The 16497-nt window shown below is 40.6% G+C and overlaps 1 protein-coding gene across 1 annotated transcript; it reads left to right on the plus strand.

Moving 5' to 3' along the window:
- The first annotated feature begins 98 nt into the window (after positions 1-98).
- On the plus strand, positions 99-14958 carry FDX2 (ferredoxin 2). Its single transcript, XM_063456809.1, has 6 exons — positions 99-173; positions 5124-5388; positions 9064-9115; positions 10100-10206; positions 10855-10942; positions 14024-14958. Exons 2-6 carry the CDS (start codon positions 5205-5207, stop codon positions 14178-14180), a joined length of 588 nt encoding a protein of 195 aa, XP_063312879.1. The 5' UTR covers positions 99-173; positions 5124-5204; the 3' UTR covers positions 14181-14958.
- The last annotated feature ends 1539 nt before the right edge of the window (positions 14959-16497 follow it).

Genomic DNA, 16497 nt, shown 5'->3' on the forward strand with positions numbered 1-16497 from the left:
AATGGAAGCAAGGAAGATGGGCGGGGCTGGAGGAACACAGGAGCGAATGTCACGGAGAGGGTTACAGACTCTATGGTGACAGAAGGCGTGGGGGATGCGTGAGATGACGTAATGACGCAGTTAACTTGCAGCGGCCATTTTGGTAGAGGCAGAAGATAGGAGTTGGTAAAGCGGTGAGTACTGGCTGCGCTGCGGTAAGTACCGTGCTATTCCTGTCTGAAGAGTGTCACCGAATTGTCGTGCTGTCAGTGACTGATACAGAGTGTCACTCACATAATACTGCTCTCAGTCACTGATACAGAGTGTCACTCACATAATACTGCTCTCACTGACTGATACAGAGTGTCACTCACATAATACTGCTCTCCCTGACTGATACAGAGTGTCACTCACATAATACTGCTCTCAGTCACTGATACAGAGTGTCACTCACATAATACTGCTCTCAGTCACTGATACAGAGTGTCACTCACATAATACTGCTCTCAGTCACTGATACAGAGTGTCACTCACATAATACTGCTCTCACTGACTGATACAGAGTGTCACTCACATAATACTGCTCTCACTGACTGATACAGAGTGTCACTCACATAATACTGCTCTCAGTCACTGATACAGAGTGTCACTCACATAATACTGCTCTCAGTCACTGATACAGAGTGTCACTCACATAATACTGCTCTCACTGACTGATACAGAGTGTCACTCACATAATACTGCTCTCAGTCACTGATACAGAGTGTCACTCACATAATACTGCTCTCACTGACTGATACAGAGTGTCACTCACATAATACTGCTCTCACTGACTGATACAGAGTGTCACTCACATAATACTGCTCTCACTGACTGATACAGAGTGTCACTCACATAATACTGCTCTCCCATACTGATACAGAGTGTCACTCACATAATACTGCTCTCAGTCACTGATACAGAGTGTCACTCACATAATACTGCTCTCAGTCACTGATACAGAGTGTCACTCACATAATACTGCTCTCACTGACTGATACAGAGTGTCACTCACATAATACCGCTCTCACTGACTGATACAGAGTGTCACTCACATAATACTGCTCTCAGTCACTGATACAGAGTGTCACTCACATAATACTGCTCTGAGCCACAGATACAGAGTGTCACTCACATAATACTGCTCTCAGCCACTGATACAGAGTGTCACTCACATAATACTGCTCTCAGCCACTGATACAGAGTGTCACTCACATAATACTGCTCTCCCTGACTGATACAGAGTGCCACTCACATAATACTGCTCTCCCTGACTGATACAGAGTGCCACTCACATGTTACTGCTGTCACTGATACAGAGTGCCACTCACATGTTACTGCTGTCACTGATACAGAGTGCCACTCACATGTTACTGCTGTCACTGATACAGAGTGCCACTCACATGTTACTGCTGTCACTGATACAGAGTGCCACTCACATGTTACTGCTGTCACTGATACAGAGTGCCACTCACATGTTACTGCTGTCACTGATACAGAGTGCCACTCACATGTTACTGCTGTCACTGATACAGAGTGCCACTCACATGTTACTGCTGTCACTGATACAGAGTGCCACTCACATGTTACTGCTGTCACTGATACAGAGTGCCACTCACATGTTACTGCTGTCACTGATACAGAGTGCCACTCACATGTTACTGCTGTCACTGATACAGAGTGCCACTCACATGTTACTGCTGTCACTGATACAGAGTGCCACTCACATGTTACTGCTGTCACTGATACAGAGTGCCACTCACATGTTACTGCTGTCACTGATACAGAGTGCCACTCACATGTTACTGCTGTCACTGATACAGAGTGCCACTCACATGTTACTGCTGTCACTGATACAGAGTGCCACTCACATGTTACTGCTGTCACTGATACAGAGTGCCACTCACATGTTACTGCTGTCACTGATACAGAGTGCCACTCACATGTTACTGCTGTCACTGATACAGAGTGCCACTCACATGTTACTGCTGTCACTGATACAGAGTGCCACTCACATGTTACTGCTGTCACTGATACAGAGTGTCACTCACATGTTACTGCTGTCAGAGACTGATACAGAGTGTCACTCACATGTTACTGCTGTCACTGATACAGAGTGTCACTCACATGTTACTGCTGTCACTGATACAGAGTGTCACTCACATGTTACTGCTGTCAGAGACTGATACAGAGTACCACTCACATGCTACTGCTGTCACTGATACTGAGTGCCACTCACATGTTACTGTTGATGCTGACTGACCGATACAGAGTGCCACTCACTTATTACTGCCTTCATTGATTGATTTAGATTGACACTTACTTGTAACTCATGTAAGTGACTGTTAAAGTGATACTCACTTGTGGCCACATTCATTCACACATTGTAACTCCCATGTGGAAGCTGAGAGTCACTGATCCAGTGTGAGTAACATGATTTATTTACTAAACTACAAATTTTACACCACAACAGCTGTACTGAAAATAATTCTCCAAGTTGGCTAAGCGAGTACTCCAAGTGAATTTCTAATTTAAGGGAAAAGTAGCTGAATTTGCACCATTGCTGAGTTAGAGAACTTTTCTAGGTTCGCTATTTTGACGTTAAATTAGAAATTTACTTGAGTTCTCAAGCCTTAGTTTAACCTTGATGTGGTAGGTGAGCTTGAACTTGAATGACCATTGGAGTAATACTAAAAAACTCCAGTTATTTAAATGTACACAGGCATTTGGGATCGTGCGCAAGTAACCCCTTAAGGACACATGACGGAAATATTCCGTCATGATTCCGTTTTATTTCAGAAGTTGTGTCCTTAAGGGGGTAACCTTTTTTTCTTAGTTTTTTTATTGTATGTATTGGGGCTGATGTGTCCTATAGTCATTGTTGCTGCCCAGGAGTAGTGGGAATTTGAGCGAAGGGCTTAATTTTATATGTTTGTATTTACTTTTGTATCACACTGCTATGTTACAGTGCTACCTCCCACCCAATGTGTTCCCTGTTAAAGGTTAATAAGTGTAGGGGCTTAGAAACATACCCCTCGATCTCATATAAAATTATTTACCTTTTTAGGTGAAAACGGCAAGGTGAATTACTAATACAATGTGTCCCACTGTTATGCTCTAATTGATATTTTGTGATATATAAAATCATAAGAAAAGCTGTTATGTAAAAGTTTTTTTTAATGAAGTTCAGATGCAGTTTACAAATTGTCCCCTGTTAATATTAGGAGCGAGAATGAATTCCATGGGGGATATGAGTGTTTATGATAAGAGATGTGCACTCTCTCTGTGAAACGAGGCTCAGTGAAGGATAGGAAGATGTTCTATGTTCCATTCAAGCAGAGGATACAGTAACATTAGGCTTCAAAGATTCAAATAGGAAGAGGACTGTGGCGGAACCAACCTCGCCACCGTGCACTGGAGAAGACTGCTTGTCCGCCTCTTGCCCTGTGATTATGGTCCCTGGGAGGTTTGGCCCTTGAAATAGCAGATTTGGGCATAATAGATTTTTGTTGTGCTGCTGCTGCCCCTTTAACTCCCAGAGAAAGGGTTTGTACTTTTAAATTGGCACTTCGAATGCCGTCGAAGTGGCCGCCATTCGAAAAACGAACACGTGGCGGCGGCCATCTTGGTTCATTCCATGCGGTCAGCGGTATGTGTAGCCAAATTCATGGAACTGAAATCGGCTACACAGTTTTGCGACCACCGCTGAGCCTTACCTTCTCCCACAAGGATTTTGCAGCCGCAGACACTAAGTCCCGTTCGAAGATCCGAACGCTCGTTCAAATGGGACTTAGTCAATTTTTCAGCCTGAAATAGACCGACCGCACAGCCCAAATCTATGGAACTGTTTTGGGCATGAAAATGTGCTTGCGGTCGGTCATAAAGGACTTCCATCTAACTTTTTAACCCCTGAACCGATTGCCCTGATTTTTGAGTATGTGTTTATTTCTCGCATGCTGATTATGAAAATGTATGTTTTATGTTTGTGACATGTATATTTTAGAAGTTATAAATATTGTGTAAAAACTGTATTCCTCTGCCTGTGATAATGAGATTACCCATTGTGTTCAGTAAATATATCACAGGCAGAGGGGAGGATTTTGTGTGGGAGTGTCTGTGTATATTGTGCGGATTGATTGGTTGTTCTGTAAAACCCTGTGGGCTGTACTGTGGTTGTGGATTGGGAATAAAAGAGGCTGTATATTCCAGGACAGTCAGATTCTGCTTAACCCTCAAAACGAAGTGTCGTCTCGTTATTGGGGGAATTGGATTGTATGCTGACTGCCAGGAGTGTAAACCTTTCGTATGGTTTTTCCTGTTCAGCTGTTTCCAGGATTCGTGTAGTTTGCAGTTCGGGAGATTGGTGCTTACAGTAGCTGCCTGTGCATCTGGAAAGAGGAATATCGCCAAAACGGTCCGTTACAAGGACATAAATATGGATACGCATAAATATATTGTTTATAGAGCATCACTGCTTTAACCAGTCTCATTAAAAAACATTTTCCATTATTTTAAGTGCAAGCTATACATTGACATCTTAAATGAGGTAATATGTACTATTATTATACAGTTGGGTTATAAGCGCGTACACACATTTGCATACAGAAAAATTATTTTCAGTGATATTCCACAGAACGAAATAAAAAGAAAACAAAATCCTCTTCCTACAAAGTAATTGTCTGTTGAAACATTGAAATAGCTATGTTTTACAATTCTTTATTTAGAAAAGGGATATTTTAAAAGGGATGTATAAATGAAAGGAGCACTTGAAGCAAGAAAATCACATCTAGTAGAGCACAAGATGGAACAACGCCAATATCCAAATCCTTTCAATACAAACTAGGTAAAACGGAAGAGGAAGAAAGAAAGAAAGGAAATAGAAAAAGAGAGGCGTAAAGGGCGGAGGGAAGTGGCCACTTAAAAATTATAATCATAAAATAGTATCTGTAATTTTTAAATCAACTCTGTACTTTCTTTTTTGGATTTTCTTAAAATTATTATTATTTTTGTTAATGTTTGAATATTATTATCTTTAGCCAAAGCTTGGAGTGTTCAACAAATATTGAAAGAAGTAGCTTTGCATTTTTGTTTATTTTTTCCCGAAGATCTCTGTAAGACAGTAAGATTGTGTGGTTTATGCGGTGGAGCTTACTGTGCTTAATGTGACCTCTGGATCCGGCAACAGAATGGCTTCTTCCTTCATTAGGAGAGGATTGCATTGTTCCATAAAAGGTGGAGGACTTGGCTGGAGGTATTTTAGGACAATGACCTTCTGCAGGATGTCACAGTCACTAGTAAGGGTCAGCCAGAGCCCTGCAGGAAAAACAACACCAATGGAAGAGAAGAGAATCCGGGCTTACCAGACTACCGGTAGGATTAAATTTAGATATCTCCTTTACATTAGACTGCAAAGATGCTTACCGTATTTATCGGCGTATAACACGCACCGGCGTATAACACGCACCTCATTTTTAGAAAGAAATTCCAGGAAATTTCCCCCCCTCCCATAGTATTCCCCCCCCCCCCTCATCCCATAGTGTTCCCCCCCTCCCATAGTATTCTCCCCCCCTCCCCTCCCATAGTATTCTCTCCCCTCCCATAGTATTCTCCCCTCCCCTCCCCTCCCATAGTATTCTCCCCCCCTCCCATCCCATAGTATTCCCCCCCCTCCCATAGTATTCTCCCCTCCCCTCCCATAGTATTCTCCCCCTCCCCTCCCATAGTATTCTCCCCCTCCCCTCCCATAGTATTCTCCCCCCTCCCCTCCCATAGTATTCTCCCCCCTCCCCTCCCATAGTATTCTCCCCCCTCCCCTCCCATAGTATTCTCCCCCCTCCCCTCCCATAGTATTCTCCCCCCTCCCCTCCCATAGTATTCTCCCCCCTCCCCTCCCATAGTATTTTCCCCCCTTCCCTCCCATTCTCCCCCCCCTCCCATAGTATTCTCCCCCCTCCCCTCCCATAGTGTACTTCCCCCCTCCCCTCCCCTAGTGTACTTCCCCCCCTCCCCTCCCATAGTGTACTTCCCCCCCCTCCCATAGTGTACTCCCCCCCCCCCTCCCCTCCCATAATGTACTTCCCTCCCCTCCCATAGTGTACTTCCCCCTCCCCTCCCATAGTGTACTTCCCCCTCCCCTCCCATAGTGTACTTCCCCCTCCCCTCCCATAGTGTACTTCCCCTCCCATAATTACTTACCTGTCCTGAAGCGTGGGCCGGCTTCACAGCTTGTACCGCGGTACAGGAACTTTAATTTCATGTTCCGGTTTCCGGCGGGACTGAAAGGAAGTGTGCACACTATTGTGCACACTTCCTTTCAGTCCCGCCGGAAACCGGAACATGAAATTAAAGTTCCTGTACCGCGGTGCAAGCTGTGAAGCCGGCCCACGCTTCAGGACAGGTAAGTAATTATGGGATATCGGCGTATAACACGCACCCACGATTTTCCCCCTATTTTCAGGGGAAAAAAGTGCGTGTTATACGCCGATAAATACGGTAATTAAATTAATTTCGACCTGATCAATTAGATCTGAATGTCTTTTAATTTAACAATCAGTATAAAATGTTGTTTTTTGTTTTTTTAAGTAAACCACAAACCACAGTGGATTGAAAATTGAATCCCAAATTTTAGACAAAATGGCAAAAATCTCCAATTTTGTCAAAAATCTCAAACTTCTCCATAGTCACAGTTTTGCTATTCAGTTATAAATTCACTACAATTTGGTTTGTAGTGGGTGAACTCCATTGTTTTGATAAAATATTTGATATAATAGTTCAGAAACAATTGTACCTAAGCTGTGTCAGGTAGACATTATTACATGAGTTTACTATTTATACTAAACGGTGGAATGCTTGGTTTTAGGAAACTGATAAATCTACACAATTCTTTAGTGTGAAGAATATTAAATGTAGGCAGCCCAAGCGGACATCCTGGTATTCTTTAGATCTGTTTTATAAATTGTAAATACAAATGCCATGTAAAATTCAGACATGAGTTTTGTTGGTAAAATAAAATAAACCTCGATTTCAGAAATCTTACATTTATAAAGCATGCACAGCTCACAGCCTTAGCAGTTTGAGGTCAAAGGCTGGGATTTGTAGAAATGTAACATTTGATAGATTTTGCTTTTTGATATTACCAACAAATGTAATAAATATTAAACCAAATCACTTTGGTTAGTGTTACCCAGGGTAGATTTGATTTAAATCATGATTTTTAAATGTAAAGACTCATTCTTTCTGAATTGTATAATCTATTATATTTGCAACTATATTAATATTTCATATCTAGAATAATATCTTTTCAGATTGGTCTACCAGCTACATCAGAACTGATTTTGTTATACACAATTAGCAGGACTGGAGTAAGATCTTATTAGGCCTGGTGCTGATTAGTATGATTAGTTTCAGAATCTTATATAGACTAAAGCAGTCATGCCTCAAGTGTCTTCCTTCTTGTAGAGGTGAATCCCGAATACATTTTATTTACAAGAATGCACACACTATGCACGTATCTCTGCTTTCATCTCTTACTCAAGTCTATCTATCCATCTTACAGGCCCCACAGCTCTCATCTCTTCCCTCTCACCATCACAAACTCTGAAAACTCTCTCCTTAGCACTCACTTGTCCATTCCTCTGCTTCCCTTTTTACTAGCAGGCAGAAGCTCCTGTTATGCAGCCTGCTACAGATATAAAGGTGGATTTAGTAAATGTAGCAGAAAGGGACATGCCGAACTGTTAGACAGAAGCAGCAAGCTTTACATGAACTATTTTATGGCCAGCCAGTCCACTCAACGTTTGTTCCCCTGAATTCCTCTGTGTTCCCTTACGGAACTCCTTCTGCACAACATTAGCAGAGATTATGCGCAGAGTAGTAAACATAGGTGTTTATTTATTACCAATGAGCCTGGAGCTTCAGCTCCATTAGCCCCTGTGATTAAGGAACGCTATAGTAGTGGTGTACCTGTTTAGATCCCTGGCCTCCCTCAGAATTGAGTAAAAAGGTATTTTAATTACCTTTTCTCCAATCCCCAAGGCTAACCCTGCCTCCATGGCTGAGATCATCAATCTTGACAATTTCAGCCCATCCAATGCTTTCCTATAAGCATTGGGAAGCTACTGCGCATGCCGGACAAAGCGCCACATGGCAACAAGCAGAATCTCCTCCTAGAGATGCATTAAATCTATGGGGAGCGTTCACGGTCTCCGTGCAGAGTGTGGAGACACTGAATGTACATGCTGCACACTGTGCAGAACTAAAATAGGAAGCTCCTCTGGCAGACATCTGAGTGACTGCACCTAGAGTTGTTACTAGGCACCAAGGCAAACACTTTATTTTCTCTTCTCAGCCTGAAGAGACATGCTGCAGACACCAGAACAGCTACATTACGCTGTAGTGATTCTGATGACTATAGTGTCCATTTACTCCAACCCTGACCATTAGAATTGCGTAGATAGATATTCATGAACTACAGTATAATAGGTGAATCATTCATGTTTGGAGAACAACTTAAAACAAGAAAAGCGATTTAAGGTTATTTTCTGGTCATTGTATGTTTATTTCTAACATTGTTCCAGTGAGGCTTATTATTGCCCTGTAGCTAACAATAGGATGTTCTGGCAGCAAAATCAACTTCTCCCCACAGTCTCACTATGGTTTGCACACTCCAAAGTCGGCCTATCAATACATCACAATACCTTGCTGAATATTGCAAAGGATGTAAAGTACAAGTAGTTTGCAGCAGTTAAACAAAATTTCATTTCGGATACACGAAAACAAGAAAAATCTTAATTTTCTTCCTTGCAAAACCCTTTCTAAATACATTTCTTGGAATGGGGGTTGTCCCAGGCAAAATGAGGCAAATGATGATTGTGTAAGGGAGCAACTGCATCTATAAAGTTAAGAAACAGAGCTTCAAGCTGAGGCTTGCCGAAGACGGAGACTGCAGGTGAAACCAAGCAGATTTCCATTCATGTCATTCTTCATGTTAAATGATGTGTGTGCTTTAAACAATACTAATGAAATGACTAAGCTATTTGTCTTTAGCTACATTCCAGTCTCAAGGCAGCTCTGAAGTAACAGATCTCTCAGAAGAAATGTAAGTTCTGATCTGTTTTTTTTTTTTTTTTCTCGTTTGAGTTATTTAAAAAAAATTTTTTTTTAGATATTGTCATTATTTTTATTTCTTTTGCAATGTTTTTTTTCCATAAAATATTTGGAAATAACTTTACAAAGAAAAAGCAGTGAGCTTACAGATGCAACAACACACTAATGGTGTCCAGTCAATGTTACAAAGCAAGGGATACTATCGACTACAACTACTATCCAACTACAAGTATTTAGTTTTATTTTTGGGGGGCACATTTATTCTCTGGAAACCCACACATCGCAATTATTGTTCCCTTTTTAAAGAGATTACATCACGGTAGGTGCCGTTTTTCTATGTAAAAAATTCCAATCTCCTTGAGGAATATTGAGGACGGATGCGCATGCTTTCTTATAGGAAAGCATTTAATGCAATGATTTTCTATGAGCTGCCTTTGGCCACATGACAGTCTAACTGGGTCAGGGATATGCAACCTTCGGCACTACAGATATTTTGGACTACATCTCCCATAATGCTCTCACAACCACAATGCTGCAAAGCATCAAGGGAGATATAGTCCACAACATCTGGGGTGCCGAAGGTTAGCTATCCCTGAGCTAAGTCTTTGTAGACAAAGTGCCTCTAGTGTCTATCAGGAAGACAGCCACTAGAGGTGCGTTTGACCCGGCAATGTAATCTTTGCAGTTTCTGCAAGAGACCCAAAGCTACACTAGTGGAAGAATTAATTCAGCATTTTGTTTAACTACTCTTACAATGTAATCTGTGCCAGCTGAGCTTTGTGTATTCTGCATCTTGATATTTCTGTAATGTCAATATTAAAAGCTGAGTTTAATGCATTTGATCTCTCGTTACACTAGCAGTATCACCTTTGCCGACTGAGAGTTGTGCATTAGGATTCCTTGTTACTCTTAGAGTATTTGTTGTATGTAGAGAATGTGTTTGTTTGCGTTTATACTCTTATGTGTTCTTCCTCAGCGTGGACGTGGTGTATGTGGACAGATCGGGCCGTCATATACCAGTGAAAGGGAAAGTAGGAGAAAGTGTTCTATACCTAGCACATCGATGTGACATTGATTTAGAAGGTATGTGGTAATAAAATATGTCTGTCTTGATATGTTTTTGACATACAGTTCCAATTAGCCTCAGCATTTGGGGATTTGCAGTTAAAAAAAAAAAAGAGTTGGAGTAATACAATCACTAATACAATCCTAATAAATCACCATGGCAGCATTGGCTAATGAACAGGTTAGCCACTTCCCTCCCAGCAGAAATGGCCATAGAAAAGACTGGTTATCATATATGCTGCTTACCATGTCCATCACCAGGTCAAAATGTGATATAATTTTCTAGAACCTTATCCATGGTTTACATCTTGTTCCAACTTGCAAATACCTCATTCTATTTCTTTCTGTGAATCATTGGAGTTTGTATTTCCACCATCCACTGGGTATTCACATTCTTTTTAACACATGGTTGTTCTTAACAGGTATGACGTACAGGTAGACCTTCAATGTAATCTACTGAGTGAATTGCAAAACAGTTTTTTGGGATTATTGGCAGTCCGCGCGTAGAGCAATTTTTGCATTACCTATTCATAGCATATCAAATAATATGCAGGCATAGGCAGCATCCACAAGGCTAGCATGTGGTCTGCATCATCTGCTATGGCAGAGGATCTTTATCTTTGCTCTAACACCTTTGTCTCTGTGTTTTTGGTGTTTGTTTTTTAGGGGCCTGCGAATCCTCCTTAGCATGTTCTACGTGTCATGTGTATGTCAGTACAGAGTTTTTTGATAAACTTCCTGATCCAGATGAAAGGTAAGCATTGGAGGTCTTAGAAACATAAATAAGCCTTGTAACATAGAGAATTAGTAAATAAAAAGTACGTTAAGAAACGTTATACATCACATTTTTATTTTTTAATCAAATACTATTAGTTTTATTAATATATAGCATACATAAACCTCTAAAGGTTAATTACTAATATCCAAATTTAAATCTGAATTATAAAACTTAGGCTAAAATAGCAAAACATTGACTAATATAGAGTAGGGGATTTTTTGTTTTTTTTTATAGAAGTTATTTCTTCATGCAATATTAGAAGGAAATAACAGAATTAAAAATGTATTCTACACTTGGCCTTCATTCAGCATCATCATGTTGCATATCTACTCCATGTCAACATTCATCAAAGCAAAATTTCCATGTTCTATTTTTTTTAATGGAAGATTCTAGACAATTGTCAAAGGAAGAATAAAGAGGGGAAGGGGAAGGAAGGAGACAAAAAGAGAAGGTTAAACATCTCTCAAATTTATTATGGTAACTTTATCTGCCAGCTATCATAATGCAGCATCCAAGGATCTCTGGGTTTATGGAAGTAAGGAAAAGTCTGGTGGACTATTGCTGGTTATATGATATTGGACCTTATGTATAAGCAGAGAATTGCATCACCATATTAACTTGGGACATACATTTTGTAATAACACTTAAAGAGATACTAATAGATTGTTTTGATAAGAGCCCTACTTGCTTATAGTTTGTTTTCTTGTTTTTTCTTCCATTATACAATGATTTATTGTGTCTTGTGTTATTGTTGTGTAGCTGTAGGAACTATTCTATCACCAGCCCTTTTTTTGTAAAGCCAAGCTAAAATACAGAGTAGTTTGCAATGTTTTAAGGAGCACTATAAGATCAGGAACACAAACCTGTATTCCTGACCCTATAGTGTTAAAACCACTATTTTGGTAGCTTGCCCCATTTACCTCCTTAAAAGGTAAGAAAACCTACCTCATTACCAGAGCTGGCCCTTCCCCTGATCCGCCTCCTTGCTGACATTCTCATAATTTACGATTTTTCCTTTTGGGAAAGCATTGGATTGTCTGAAATCGGTAAGGAGACGGGACGGGGGCGGGCCAAATGCTGGCTTGGCTAATCAGCACCTCCTCATAGAGATGCATTGAATTAATGCATCTCTATGAGGAAAATTCAGTGTTTCAATGCAGAACGTGGAGATGCTGAATGCTAGTGCTGCACACTGTGCAGCACTGCCCCAGGAAGCACCTCCAGTGACCAGGAGTCCCTAGAGGGCAATGTAAACAATTCCTTTTCTCTGACAGTGTTTGCATGAAAATGCCTGAAAGTAATGATTATACTCACCAAGCTGTAGTTGTTCTGGTGACTATAGTGTCCCTTTAAAGGTATATTAAAATCAATGTGCCATCGTTTAATTCTTTATTTTGTTTATAGCTTGATCATGCTGCCTGCTTTCTTCTTGCACAGAGTGAGCTACAGCGCAGCTAGCTTTGTGGTGCTCTGCTTGTTGCTGAGAGTGAATGTAGGTCTCTGAGTCTGATAGCGAACAGTACGGTGTGTGAAAATGTGCATGTTTACAGCAGAGCCCCTGCAAGTTTGGGAGTCCCATGCACTGCGTGAACACTCACTCTGGATTAATACTTAAACACCTGGATGGGAAAAGTACTCTTCCCCAAAATACATACGATAATGAGGGGGAGGGAGGGGTTGCTCAAGATATACTTGAAGGAACACTCCAAGCATAACCATGGGTATGGTGCCAAGAGTGTCCTAGTGGCCCCCACTGTGAATAGTCAAACTGAGCTAAGCTCCTGCTTAGGTGCTTCCAGCTATCTGGCTCTAGTAGTGGAAGCAGGGAGTGGCGCACAACAGAACTCGGGTAAGAAGGACGACTGTTCAAAACGGTTTGACTACTTGCAATTGAAGGCGGCATCTTATAATGGCCACATCATGTTATAGTGGTTAAGGTGCTTGGTGTGTTCTTCTAAAAATAGGAATGATTGTATTCCATCCATGACCACATAAATGCACCATAATAACTACAATATGCTGTAGTAGTTATGGTGTCTTGAATAAGCTTTTTAAACCCTTCTCCTTTTACTCACCAGCTGTAATTTGTGTGGTGGCTTACCTAAGGATGACCTCTGCTACTATTAATTCAGCAGTAGAAGCCAAATACATTTCTGGTAAATTGTGGTAAATGATGCACTTTTATATTATCACCATAACCATATGCACCATAAATTTTCAAATTTATTATAAAAGTTAATGTTGTTAGGATCCTGTCCTTGAATACCTACCATTTAAATCCTTGCCGTTTTTTAGATTTTGAGCTTCTGGAAACCTCCGCCCCCATGGATTGTATTCTAGAGCTCTAGTATTAATTAATCACCTGGTATTCTATTCATGTCATTTCCTTTACTTCTAAGAGTGCCATAGGTCAGCATGGCTCAGTGCACAGATCTGGGCAGGGAACTGTACTGTGTGCGCATGCATTCTCACAACACAGCTACTACAATGGAAGGAGACTGGTTTGAACATTATGAGCTATGCTCACAAATACTTGCACTACTCAAAGTGGAAGGTAAACTCCTACGTAGGATGTCAATGTAGGGGGTTGGAGACTGGTCACAGGGAAAGAAACACAGAATCTCAAAAATATCAGGGGCTTTGAAGAAAAGTATGCAGGCTAAGCATTGCTTGGAGTATTCCTTTAAAATTGGACCTTTTGAGTAAAAAAACATAAGTGAAAATGTTTGGCCTACATTCATTGCAGTCTTGGACCGTGTGCCCCTTGACTGGTGTCCTAGCTGTTTGTGGTTTATGGCTGGTGCTGACGTGGCATTCTAGTTTTTAAAGGTTCCCTTTGTGTTAGCAAAATGTCCGAGGTTTTTACAGTGCTGAGCTAGTGTTTTAGCACCTCGTGGTGTTTGCCTGGCATTCTGGCTACACAAAGTAGTGTTTGGCAGACGTTCTACGTTCCCATGAGACTTGGCAGTATGTTAGGTGGAATAGAAATGTTCATGTATCTCTACGAAGACAGATATGTCTCATGATTGCAGCATTGATTTAATGTCTTTCTTACAGGGAAGATGACATGTTGGACATGGCCCCTTTGCTGCAGGAAAACTCCAGACTCGGATGTCAGATCATTCTCACGCCAGAACTCAATGGAGCCGTGTTTACGCTCCCTAAAGTAACTAGAAACTTTTATGTGGATGGGCATGTGCCTAAACCTCATTGAATGGAACATTTCTACATGTTTTAATGGTTAATGACTTTACAATGGGAGAGCATAAGGATGGAGGAAATAAACACTGACATTCCTCTCGCAAGGGAGAATGAATTGCACTTTACTCCAATTGGAAATTACTCATGGACTCCCAATACCTGATGACATAAATGGTTTTCACCAAGACAAAAAATGGAAAACATGCTGTTATAGGGCTCTGTCTAATAAAAATAACTGTTTTTTTTAGGGTGGGTTGGTCATACACCGACAACAGGGTTCCCTCAAAGAAAAATAATCTATGCATTGTATGATCCCCAAAGAGAATTGTTTTAGTTACATTTTATTCTTCGAGAGCTTCACGCATACAGTGGACTAATAGTGGTACATGGTAGATGTTTGTGTAACCAATTCAGGCTGATGGCTATATCGTATTATATATAATATATACATTTCTGTCATACTCCCACAACAGCAGGACAGATTCAGCTGCTCCATCTATTACACCTACTGACAAGGCTAGTTTCAATCCAGACATTGTCTCAGAGAATGTCCCTTCATCTTCTGATTCTCCTTCCTCTTATCAGCCATCAGGAACAGCAAACACTTCAATCACATGACACCTGCAAAGGGTGTATAAATACACCAGCGTCTTCTCTAAATCAGGAGAAGACTAAGGTATGCTTTAATTAGCCAAGCTTTGTGTTATTAAATTAAAAACAAAGCCAACTATAATACAATGAACTTGGATGAGAGGCCGATCAAACAGGAGAATTATATATTTGAAGCCCCATCCTAGGATTAATGTGCCTGTTTTATAAAAACGTACACAGATCTCTGCTGCTGGCTTTTTCCATCCCCCAGTGTCTCTGCTGCCATTTATCTTACACCAGGATGTTACTTACTTCCATACAACTACTTTTCTCCTGCTTTGAACTTGTTTTAGTGCTGTGGGTAATAGGTACCATGCTGGTGTGTGTAGAGTGGGACATGCCACTCCAACCCATTGTTGACCTGACTGCAATAGATCAGGCTAATTTGGAAAATATATGCTCTATTAATAAATTGTGTGAATGGCAAGTCCTACAACCAGCGAAGGCGTGTGCCCAGTTATCAATTCTCCTGTCATAGAACATTTCACTGCTCTTGAGTGTACTGCTGTTCAATGGGAGGCCTGCAGTGGCAGACTAACCCTAAATCGCTGAACAATGGCACTGACTAATTCTGTGACTAGAGGTCAGTGTTGTGTGTTATTCACATAGCTCGTGTCAGTAATCTGTCATGCATGCGCTGTACACATGTAAGCTCCATCGGCAACACTGCTAAACTATTGCTTTCTTGTTTACACCAAGCTCTCTGTGTCTATTCTGCAGTATAAGATCTTGAAGTTAAAGCACTGAATTGTGACAAACTGACTGCTACAGATGTCTAAACAACACTATTGGCTAATGGCATGTAGAGGCTTACATGTCTCTTTCACCCAGTGTTAGCTATAAAGATTACTTACCCTGACACAAACCTTGAAACATAAATACTGAAAATGAGGCACAGATAAAACTTGTCTCTAGGGATTTTTTGTTTTGTTTATTATGCCAGGAGTTATTGTATATAAAACTTATGGACCTGTGTTTTTGTTTTGACCGGGAGTACAGATATTCTCTGATAGAATGACCTTTATTGGTGGCATATAACCACTTCAGAAATACATTGTATAGAGAAGTTATTTTAACAGAGCACCACAAATGGTGACACATACCATTTATGTTTGTAGATACATGACAATTTGTCCCATGTGAAGGTACATAACAAATGTAGTTGGTACCCGTCAATTCCAAAATCAACAGAGATCTCGTTTCACAGTATAAGTGTTATCAAGCACCTTTCACAGTTCACCCACTGAGAAATGACTAAAGAAATGTTCTGATGCAGTCCATGTGACTAGTGCGGCAGGAAAAATGTACTTTAAATAGATTAAAGTACAATATATTCAATATTAAGAAAGCTAAAAAGGCATAACACTCCCAAAATTGATATTTTCTGTCACATTGATTAAATCTATAATTGTCTTTAACATTATTGCAACAACCAAAAAAAAATCCTTTTTTATTTATTACTAAAACTGTAAGGCCCTCGTTATGAGGGTGCATTCATTAGTAGGTTGTTGCCTACGTAAACCACGCACTTCTGAAATCGCTATATAAACAATGTTTGTATAAATTATGCTTCTCTGGAAGCATAATTTCTTAAATGTGCTAAAAAATGATGTCCTATTTAATAACTTGTTCAATGGATAATTTGAATGTGTCGGTAATGTGCCTTCCACCTGTAAGTC

This window comes from Pelobates fuscus, chromosome 5 (genome assembly GCF_036172605.1).
Source record: "Pelobates fuscus isolate aPelFus1 chromosome 5, aPelFus1.pri, whole genome shotgun sequence".
Lineage (NCBI taxonomy): Eukaryota > Metazoa > Chordata > Amphibia > Anura > Pelobatidae > Pelobates > Pelobates fuscus.

Excerpts from the sequence above, each read along its gene's own strand:
- FDX2 (XM_063456809.1), top strand. The coding sequence starts at position 5,205 with ATGGCTTCTTCCTTCATTAGGAGAGGATTGCATTGTTCCATAAAAGGT. Across the intron at positions 5,389-9,063 it reads CCGGGCTTACCAGACTACCG|CTACATTCCAGTCTCAAGGC; the intron begins GTAGGATTAAAT and ends ATTTGTCTTTAG. Across the intron at positions 9,116-10,099 it reads ACAGATCTCTCAGAAGAAAT|CGTGGACGTGGTGTATGTGG; the intron begins GTAAGTTCTGAT and ends GTTCTTCCTCAG.